This window comes from Lygodium microphyllum, chromosome 3, assembly GCF_053477565.2.
Source record: "Lygodium microphyllum isolate KBCC chromosome 3, Lygodium_microphyllum_v1.1.10, whole genome shotgun sequence".
NCBI lineage: Eukaryota > Viridiplantae > Streptophyta > Polypodiopsida > Schizaeales > Lygodiaceae > Lygodium > Lygodium microphyllum.
In genome coordinates, this window is record NC_141137.1 from 151279766 (window position 1) to 151291114 (window position 11349).

Here is an 11349-nt window from a genome sequence, read left to right on the forward strand (position 1 = left end):
TAGCCCTACTAGTTCTACACATATCTTTTTGTCTTGAATGTAAAGAAAGCTTCAAAGTTAATGTCTTGAATGCTGTCGAGTGAATATACAGGTGTATGCAAAGTAATCACCTCGTAACTATTTTATACCACCTAGTACGTATGGAAATGTGAGGCCCTCCCAGTCGCTCCGCAAAGAGAGAGAGAGAGAGAGAGAGAGAGAGAGAGAGAGACATCCTTTTCTCTCTAAGTAATATCTAATAAACATCTCCTAAATTCTGTTTTAGTGACACTTAACTAAGGGCCAAAGTTTGTCTTTAATATAAGTATATACAGGCAGACAGATAGATATAGATGAGGTCTCAATCTTTCAAATCAGTAAAAAGATGCAAATGTCACCGATGTTTGAATCAAAATAATCGAACTAAAGAGATAATACAAACTGTTGCACATATCTGAGAGAGTTTACTGTTACAAGAAGCTGGAAAAGAATCCATGGGTGGAGATTAATGGAAGCACTCTGAGCATGCTCAGCAATGCAAGATGAAAAGATGTTGCCGAGAGAGAGAGAGAGAGAGAGAGAGAGAGAGAGAGAGAGTTGCAGAGTAGTGTGCATGCAGCTTCACTATTGTTGTTGGCTAGTAGAGTGGGTTAACTGCACATGTTGCATCTGCTGCTGGGTAGAGAGAGAGAGAGAGAGAGAGAGAGAGAGTGGTATACATGCGGCTGTACTATGCAGAGTGAATTAACTGCACATGTTGCATCTGCTGCTGGGGTGGCACTGGCGGTGGTGCTGGTGGTGCTGGAGCAGCTACAACATTGCTAGCAGTACTAGTAGATAATGATGATGCGGACACGCTATGGATTTTGTTGTGCTGTCTCATCCCCTTTCCTAGAAATAAAATAAAGCAAAGGCACAATGCCACTGCAAGGAGAATGAATAGCTCATACGAGTTTCTTAGGTCTAGTTGGCTCGACTGAACTTGAGAGGGGCACCTATATTTACTCAATTTAGAGCCCTCTTGCAGCTTTTGCATCTGCCCATTCTCGGACAAATTGAGGATAGCCACTGAAAAGGCTGAAGCTAAGTCATCGTCTTGAAAAGCCTGAAAATCCATAAATTTCAGGACCAAGAGCTGTTAGAATTGTCATGATATATACAGAATACCCTGTTACTTCCTTTCAGTCAGTCATTTTTAATGCAAGGAGACAAGATTCATAATGGCATCATTGGCATGGGCTCTATATGCGTTTGCTTGCCAACACTGGCTGATGACCGGAAGCAAGAATATGCATGTGCAGACCCTCACTCTCTTCCCTTCATAAGTGTTGGCTGATGACCGGAAGCAAGAATATGCATGTGCACACCCTCACTCTCTTCCTTTCATAAAACGGGGAATACCCTGTTACTTCCTTTCAGTCAGTCATTTTTAATGCAAGGAGACAAGATTCATAATGACATGGCTCTATATGCGCTTGTTTGCCAACACTGGCTGATGACCGGAAGCAAGAATATGCATGTGCACACCCTCACTCTCTTCCCTTCATAAAACGGGGACGGTTGCATGATTTCTCTTCCATGAATCCTGATAGCTAATATTCAATGAAGCTTTCACATATCATCATGAGTAGCATCCCATTTATCTGTCTGAATACTTACAAAACCAAATCCTCCAGATGTCTGCTTAGAGCTGACTGAATATTTGCAGTCTGAGGATGATTTCTCTGCAAGAAACAGGCTTACATAGGGAGCTTCCTCAACAATTACTTCGCCACCAGACAACATGGTTGTGTAGTTGTCCAACGATTCCAGGGGCACCATGCTTTTGATACCATTCTGTACAAGGACGTCCTCCACAATAGACCCCACTTGATACCCAACTATACGATTTTCTAGAGCCAACTTCTCCATGGTCCACGCTTGTTGAGAGAGCTTTCCCACGGTAAGAAGAGAGGTCAAGCTCGCTGTGTACCCAGAACTGAGGAGGAGGATGAAGAACATCCAAGCAATCAGACAGACTTTGGCTACAGGATTAACCAAGGACTCTCCTGCAGTCAAACGTCTGTAAGTTAAGTACACCAACTTCTGCCATAGCTTCTGTATAATCTCCAATGAGAGCAATTAAACCTACAACTTATGAGTCGTAGCTTTGGAGAACCGATGTTGAGCATGTGGCCGCCCACACCCCAACCTAGGCCCTGGCCAAGCCATGATCCATATGATAGCACATGTCATGATTGGCAGCATAGCCAATGCCTAAGCAAGGGCAGGGCAAGTCATCTGCACAAGACCATCGGCGCCCCCTATTTCTAGCTATGGTGAAAACTGTCAGACCAATGAAGCACTTACGCTTCCAAGAGAGCACCCATGATGTAATCAACCTGCACATATTCCATCACCAGATGGACAGAGGAAAAAAGATTTAGAACTTCTATAGTTTTAATCTGTGAGACATGAGTACACACATGGCATGATTTCTACATATAACTGCATGCAATTTCAGCACTAAAGCCTTTCGAGTTTTTGGAATAGTTGTCTAACACAACAATCTTCTGACATATGGAGGAGGGGAAGTCTGGATAGAATCACCAGGTTGATTTTAAAACCCTCTCTTTCCACGGAAGCTGAAATTCTGAATGTTCATTACTTTCTAGCCACCACAAGGTCATGCCAGTCACTAGCAATGCGATGAATAGTAGCCCCCATGTTGCTCTTGTAAACGGCAGAAATAATACATTCGATAAACCGTGCACCCCTGCACGTGACAAAATTACTATGCCAGACTCAAGAAATGGCTGTGTGAAGCTGGCCTGTGTCGAACGATTAGCTGAGATCGTGATGTCGCCTACTGCTGCATCAAACTGTGTTCAGTATCTCGTGTTAGCAGGTGCAGATATGTAGACTCCCCCCTCCTCAAAAAGAACACACTCTTGCACACACATACCTATACACAATACTATAGACTAGTTTCAAAAGCATACTCCAATGTTTTACTCTATAAACATTATTGTCATAAATCAATGAATTATTCTCAGCTGCCATTCTTCAACGTTAAGAAGAATGCGATGCTATATGCACAAACAATATGCAGAAGATTTGTCATGAATGAGTTCGCATGGCCTTGTACATTGAGGGCTGGAAACGTAAGAAGATCAAAGATGATGAACAAACTTCACATTGTTTCCAAAGTACTAGCCTGGATGGCAAAGACTTGAGCTGTAACAAAGAGGTAGTGGGTTGTTCAAGCCTCTTCAATGGTAGACACAATCCCTCTTTCTTTGGGAGCCATTAGTTCTCACGGTGTTTATAGTGGTGTGTGGCTCTTGCCCCTTTATACAAAAGAGATTCATGTGTAGCCCTCCAACTTCTTCGGAAAATATAACACAGTCATCAGAGAAAGGAGCTCAAAGGGCATTTTCAATCTCACTGAGGCCAAGTATATTGTTTTGAAAGTCCACGCAAGCTATGATGAACAAATGGTGAAACTTCATCAATGATCTATGGGTCTTCTTAACCAGAATTTCAAGACACTCCATGTCTATGGTGAAACTTCATCAATGATCTATGGGTCTTCTTAACCAGAATTTCAACACCTTCCATGTCGGCCTTAAGCTTAACCCTATGGAACCTTCTGAGTTATCGAAGGCAAATCCCATGTCGTCTTGCTTCTTCTTCCTAGCCCTTCTTTTCACAGAGTTTTCAATTTCCTCTTGAAACCAAACAACCCCAAGCATGAAATTTCTTCGCCTTCCTATCTAGCATTCTTAACTTTTGGCCTTTCCTTAACGGATATTCAAGCCACCTAGCACCAAACACTCTTTCTGTTTTCTCCTTTTGTGTCCTGCTCAACCTTCTGATCAACTGCAAAACAGCTGCCTAAATTGACTAAGCAACCTGAGAACTCATTCACAGGTCGGCATGAACGCTCGTTCTTACTTGTGCAGAGAGCAAAATGGAAACTGACATTAGTTGCACCTATCGCTATGCATGTATTATATGTATTTCCATCACTTTACGTGCATATAAGTGGCTTTGATATAACATACATGACCCTTAAGCGATCCAATATGGAAGGGCAAAGAAGCAAGCACATTCCTTACGAAGTCAAAATGTACAGTCAAATGGATGCCATTCCATTCCAAGGCCCGCCCTTCAGGTTTGAGTAAAAACAGTCACAAAAAGAAAATGAACTAGAAAACAATTGGCAAGAGTATAAGGAGGGCTTACCCCTTCAGATAAGAGGGTATGAATTAAATCGTTGTAGGGGGTGGTTATGGAGATGTCCATGCAGCTGTAATTGACAGGAGGGCGGAGGAGAAAACTGGGAGTGAGGATGGAGAGGGCGCTCTCGAACACATCAATGCAAAAGCCCCTGACGTTCATGGGATCGGAACAGTCCACCATGCCTGGGAAGAGGTGCTTGCGAGGAACCAAAACGTTGAGGGTGCAACCAGCCCTGGGCGAGTAAGCAGAAACGCAACGAATGGGGTTAGAAGCAAAGAGGAGGAGGAGGAGGAGGTGGAGACCAAATGCTCTGCAATCGAATAGCATCGTCAGGGTGGACATAGTGCTCAGACGAGACAGACAGATACACAGAGAGCGAGGGGGGTGGAGGGAGAGAGAGCCTGCTGCCTGTTACTGTGGGGTCTGTATTAGGGTTCGGGAAATTTTTTTTGAGATAGAGGAAGTGAATCCTTTTCATCATCATGTGAGAAGGAAGAATTCCCCATTGAGACTAGGAAGTATTCCCCATTGAGACTGTATCTTATACATATATATATATAATAAATATAACTATATTTTGAGAAATTTGAAGAGGATTTATTTCCTTCTTCCAAAGAATTGAGCAAGTTCTAGGTTGAAGTGAACCCATCTTTTCCCCAACCCTGGGACTCTGCATGTGCTATAGCAAAGTCTTTCCTTCTGCTGGCGTGGTGGAAATTTGTTGACCGCTAAAGTGCAGGGATGTTGTTGACCTTCTTTGACCCCTGGCTCACCCCTCAAATATGAGCTGGACCTTCTAAGGCTGGGTTCACACAGTGGTGGTGGAAGTCCATAGTTGGCAACTGCACTTCTGAATACAAGTGTCACAAAATGTCCCCATCTGACCAGCCTTAGATTCGTACAGGAGAGCCTGAGGCGAAGAAGACTTAATCGTGCATTCTGCTGCAGTTCACAGAAGGGAGGCCAAATGTCTAAACGATCGGAGAACGTCTTTTATTGAACGTTACATGAACATTTGAGAGATAGGGCCTGTTGTGGGGTTTTGCACATGAACATGAACATATAAAATTATAGAGGACTAATCACTAGTCTAGGACTGTATTGAAGCTGGAACTATTTCCAACTACTCAACGTCTCGTTCAATTAAGCATCAACGCTAACTAAAAGCAGTACACAACAGTATGCATTTAAGAGTTGAAGCATGCAGTAAGTAGCAGTGCATGTAGGATGTTATAAGAGTAAGGAGCTTCTCCAACTTTAGATCGGTGCTTTCATCCACAACGATAGGAAAGAACAGACTACACTGCATCCAATCTCTTCCTTTATTTTCTCGCACATATGTTACTTACATGGCTTTCTAGAAGCTCTCTCCTTCCTAAACTCACCTGTGGATTCGACCCCCTCTCCACTCGACATTCTGGTCGGGGCGAAGGTTGTTGTTGATGAGGACACAGGTTTTCCGGATGTTGTAGCTGAGCTTCTAGAGGCGGATCTTCTGCTCCTCTCAATGAGCTTTGCCAAGATCGAAGGCAGGATCGCTTGGAGCTGCTAGACGATGTCCGGACTGATCACAGGCGCCATCTGCTTGGCCTGCACCAGCTTCTTCAGCTGTTGGAGCGGGGGGCACAGCTGGTCGTTGCTCACGTCGCTCGCCATGGAATCAGATGCTGTTGGGAGAAGACTTAGCGATGGTAGTAGAAAGCTCTTTCGAAGAAGAAGAGGTACAAGTAGAAGACGAGACGCGAGAGGAGCTCGAAGAAGAAGGTGACTGCTCAATACGTCATATACATCATCATCATCCCTGATTATTTTTTTTTTAATTAGGAAGCTTTAAGTATGTATTAAAAGGAAAATTTACAAGATATGCACTAGTTCAGGCTCCATTATAGGGGAGCAACGCGGATCAAAAAAGACCATATCTTTATCATTGAACAAGTTCAAAAAAGCATGAGCTTTTCTTCTATTTTCCTAAACTTAGTTCTATTACTGCATACCTAGAAAAGGTGTCTTCTCTTTATTCTTCATGATTCTACTCTGCAGCCTTTTTTTTTACTTTTTGCAAGCATGGCTACCACCTCCATCTCCTGATCTTTTTTCTTAATGTCTTCACATTGTTTAATGATCTTTTTTGCATCATTTTCATCCTGCAAAAACAAATCAGACTTAAAACCCCAGAGAGGATCAGCAAATTGCTTTTCAAATACCATTTTATTCCTGTATATCCATATGTTCCATAAATAGAGGCTTCTCAGTCAATTCCAGACCGGAGGGGGGGGAAGGGGGGGAACCATAAATTTCCCCTAACAATAATTCTTTCCAAGCGATCTTAGTGGGGTGCCACTTCAAGATTAAAACCTGTAGTAAACAAAATATGTTAGTATTCTGAGAGCAATTAAGAAACAAATGAGGGATAGATTCTACCTGGATACCACACCTTTGGCATATTCCATTTCCTATGCCAACTTTCAAAGCCCTCTCATTGGTCCAGAGGCCTTTCACCGTGATCAACCACATCAGACAAGAAATTTTAGGCTGAATAGAGGCAGACCACAGGTTGTTGAATCTGTAGTTCCATTGATCTACATTCCAATTAATATGCCATCTAGCATTAAATTTGTAGCACAGTTGAGCATTGTTTATCTTAAGATCAGGCAGTGGAAGTAGTGGCTTGTCTCCTTGCAAACACACCCCTCTGTGGTTGAATTGTTGGTTGAGATTTATTCCTTTTGCTCTATATTGGTCCCATAACATTTTTCTTCCCCTTAAAAAATCAATTTCATGTTGTTTGAGGTTAAACAGTTCACCCATATTTTCCTCTTGAATCCAGTTTTTGTCTTTATAGTCCCATATGTCACCCCAAGTTTTAGTCCACTTTATATATAGTTTGTAGGCCAGATTGGCCTCTTGGTCTTCTATTGCTCCATGAAAGAAGTTGAACCAGATAGAATCTCTAGAGCTCCAAGGGAGTGTGAGATTGATTTGGGAAGAAGGCCTAAGGAGACTCTTGTATTTGAACCAAGCTTCCCAAATTCCTTTGGCTAGTTGAGAACAATTTTTGGTTTTTATATTAACAGGGCTTATTGCTACTGTTAGAGGATCAAGTCCCTTCCACTTGGAGCATATTGACACTTGGAAATGTTTGGTTGCATCATACAGAAGGTTTATCCAACCTTCCTCCTCTCTGTTCAGGCTTCTTGCAATCCACTTAGCTGCTAGCTTTTCAGCCAAGCTATGAAGATTAGGAAGACCTAGCCCTCCCAACTTTTTGGGTGTTGTACATATCTTCCAAGACACTTTAAGTACCTTGAATTTATCCCCATCCCCACTCCATAAGAAATTTCTGCCCAACCTCTCAAGTTGTTTCATCCCTGTCTTTGAGGGCTTCGAGCATGCAAGAAAATATATTTTTGAAGGGATAAGAATGTGTTTCAGCACAAGCACTCTTCCTGCCATATTGAGCTAACAGCCCTTCCATTTCTCAAATTTTTTGCTTATCTTATCTATCACCCAGTCCCACCTTTGCTTCATAGTCACATCAAAGCCCATAGGAATACCTAGCAACCTGAAAAATTTACCAGATTCTATTTCTTTGCAACCAGCTTCTATCAACCACCTGGGAGAGGGACTTATTAGGGTTTTAATTCCTGTCTTTTGAGGATTTATGACTGACCCTGAAGCTCTACAGAAAATTTGTAGGCATTGCCAAAATGCAACAAGGGAAATAGGATCATTGTTGACCGTGCTATTTGTATCATCAGCAAACTAATTAAGTACCATATCCTTTTTATTTGGAAGTTTGATTCCTTGAATATTCCCTTTATCAACTCCATCTTGTATTAACCACCCTAGAGAGTCTGCAGCAATGGCAAACAGGAGTGGAGCCAGGGGGCAGCCTTGCCTAATGGATCTTCTAAGAGAAAAAGAGTCTGTCATTTGTCCATTGACTGCAATCCTTGTGGATGCATTGCCAAACAGGGTGCTAACAAATTTAATAAACCTCTTACCAAGTCCCATATCTTGAAGGGACTGTAGTATGAAATCCCATTCTAACCTGTCATATGCCTTATCAAAATCAATTTTGAAGAAGACAAAATCTTGGTTTTCTTTCTGAGCATGCTCAATGCCTTCCCAAAGGGCAATGATAGCATCAAGTATAAATCTTCATTTTATAAAACCTTTTTGTTCCTTTCTGATCCACTTATCCAGATGGTTTGATAATCTTCTAGCTAGAGTTTTTGCAAATACTTTATAAGCTGAGGTTAAGCAAGTAATGGGTCTCCAATTAGTTAGGCTTTCCTTCTCATCTCTTTTATGTATTAGTTTTACTACTCCTTCATTTATAATATGTGGCAAAGCCCCATACTTGAGAGACTCTCTCCAGACTTTTAGTAGAGGATGAATAAGGAAGTCTTTGAATTCTTTAAAGAATTCATTGGGCAGACCGTCAAGCCCTGGGCTCTTTCCATTTGCTAAAGAATCTATGGTGTCTTTTAGTTCAATTTCTGTGATGTCCCCCTCTAGGATGCTAGCTAAGCTAGAAGGTACTACCTTCTTCCTTACCCTTGCTATCTTGGCTTTAGCTGCAGTGTCATCCAAACTGCTCTCCTTAGGAGTACTAAACATTTTGGAGAAGAACTCCTTGGCAATAAGGAGGTTGTCCCCATTGTTCTGGGCATAAGTTCCATACTCTCTTCTAAGCAGGGGGATTGTGTCTTTGTCTTTTTTCTTTTTAAGGATCTGAAACATTTCTTTGGTGGGTCTGTCAGTCTTTCCAGCCCACCAATGCCTAGTAAAGGGTTGAATACTAGAGGCCTCTTTCTCTTCAGCTAACCTCAGTTCATGTTTAACCCTTAGCAGCTGAGGCTGAAGGTATGTTTCCCCTTGGCCAACCCTTATTTCAAGTGTTTGACATTCAGCATATTTTCTTGCTCTACTAATCCTTGTACTTTTAACTTGCTGTAACTTAACCTCTTTAAGGTATTGTTGGGTGTCTCTAATGGCTCTAGTCCAAGCTTGGACAGGTGACCATTCTTGTTGAAAGGATAGAGACCATATCATGCAAAGAGTGCCTCTTACATTCTGGTTCTTGAAAAGCCTTGGGTTTGTATGAAACCACCTAGCCTTAATGGTATGCCCAGAATTTGAAAGGACAAGTTGAATGGGTTTATGGTCTGACAACACAATATTATCTAGGACTTCGTACCTACAATTGACATATGAGGCCAGCAGCCCTGCTGAAACATAAAACCTGTCAAGCCTTGCCTTTCTTAAGTGACAGTCACTTTGATTATTTCCCCAAGTGAACCCCAAATCCTCACTGACATCAGTAAGACCATGAAATGCTTTAGTAATTAACCATTTATCTTTTTCCTTACCTAAAATACTATGTCCTTTTTCCAAATACCTATCTTTGGAGGTTTTCACCATGTTGAAATCTCCAGCCAAAATGATGGGACAGTTGATTACCTGTAAGGTATCCCAAACTCTAGCTCTCTCCATAGAGGAATTAGGTGCATAAATAGACACAATTGCAAACTCATCTTTATCCTTGAAGTGCACTGCAACCCAGTTAGCATTATCATCATGAGTGACTTTGAGAAAATTGTCATTCAGCTTTGATGAGATTCCTATGCAGGCTCCCCCTCTCCTATTTGTGTGTTTGGTTGAGAACCATATGTGTTCTCTTGATACTCTATCTAAGTTCTTAAGTAGGGGGGTTTCAGTGACTTTAATCTCTTGTAGGCATATTATATCAGGGGCAATGGCATCAGTTTTAAGCCATTCCCTGATGATTAATGCCCTTTTAGGGTCTGTCAGCCCTTTCGTGTTATAAGAAATAATTTTCAGTTTGTCCATCATCATAGTAAATCTAGTTCTTTTTAGATTTTCCCTTCTTACTAGCTTCTTTACCTTGACCAAATGGATTACTAGCACTCTGCCCTACTCTAGAGTATCTTCTTTTAGAGTTTTGTGCCCCAGTTCCATCTTTTCTTGGGCTTTCCCCTAAAGCGGGACTTAGGGGAATGTCTCCCCCCCTCTAGTAGCTCCTCCTCTTCAGCCTGAATCAGTTCAGTGTCATCTCGAGTGTTGAGGTCTATGATGGGGTTCTCCCTATTTTTCCCTTCATCATTGGCCTCCATTTGAGTCTCTTCAATAAGCACATCATCATTATCAGATTCCGTGGGTTTACCCTCCTTATCTGTACTAGATTCTCCTTTCTCAAATGTACTAGTGGGCTCCTCCTCTATATTCATTAGAAGTGCTGAAAATCTATTGGCATTATTGTTTTTACTCTTAGTTGGGTTACTGTTTTTATGGGCTGACTGATTCTTGTTTTTCCCCTTCCTATTTACTGTATGAAAGCCATCATCCTGGGCTTTCTCAGTTTGAGGAGGGGTTTGTTCCTTTTGGGGCTCCGACTTTTCCTTATTTTTCCATTCTGGGCATCTAATAAAATGCCGTGTTTTGAGACATTTAAAAAAAGCGTTGGGAAGATTTTTATAGAGGACTGGTTGGTCCTTTATAAAATTTCCCTTCGAGTTAGAGATTAACAAAGATTCTACAAGTTTTTTACTGAGATCTACTTCTATCAACAGCTGGAGGTGCCATCTAGGATTGATGTCCATGTACGGTCTTTGTCCTAGAAGTTTGCCTATTGGGGATGATAACATCTTAAGGAATGGGTACAAATTCAGTGGGAGATTGGGAAACTCTACCCACACAGGTATACAAGTAGGCTTTGGGCCTGTAGGGTCGAATTTCGGGGCCCATTTGAATAGAGATAATAGTGAGCTTTTGAGCATCCATTGCCCATAGCTCAAGATGGTTAGGGCAGCTTGTTCATTCTCAAACAAGAAGAAGAAATAACTATTTGGGAGATAATGCATGACTATTGGTTTAGCCCCAATTGGTTCCCAGTTGGTTGGTACCCATGTCCTTAGAAATTCCATTCGGGGTCGGGCACCATGACATAATCCTATTAGAGCCCTAGATTGATACGACAAGTTGCATTTTTTTAACTCACCTGCTGGAACCAAAAGAGGTACTTTGTTACCTGTTGTGGTGGTGGAGTCTGTTTCTGAGTTACTGGGCGTTTGGCCCGCTTTGGGGATACCGTTGGTGTCAGATTGCCCTTTTTGTGGTCCA

The 11349-nt window shown here is 41.9% G+C and overlaps 1 protein-coding gene across 2 annotated transcripts; it reads right to left on the bottom strand.

Annotated features, from left to right (window-relative positions):
- Nucleotides 1–348: 348 nt before the first annotated feature.
- LOC148039042 (glutamate receptor 3.4-like) lies at nt 349–5943 on the bottom strand. Of its 2 annotated transcripts, none has more exons than XM_087674911.1 (6): nt 5589–5943; nt 4207–4435; nt 2569–2840; nt 2329–2360; nt 1639–2027; nt 349–1084 (listed from the first exon to the last, which is right to left on the bottom strand). In XM_087674911.1, the coding sequence occupies exons 2-6, from the start codon at nt 4381–4383 to the stop codon at nt 710–712; spliced, it is 1245 nt and encodes a 414-aa protein (XP_087531037.1). In that variant the 5' UTR covers nt 4384–4435; nt 5589–5943; the 3' UTR covers nt 349–709. The 2 variants fall into 2 exon arrangements, with proteins under 2 accessions (XP_087531037.1, XP_087531036.1); XM_087674910.1 differs by having other exon boundaries at nt 4207–5145.
- Nucleotides 5944–11349: the final 5406 nt, after the last annotated feature.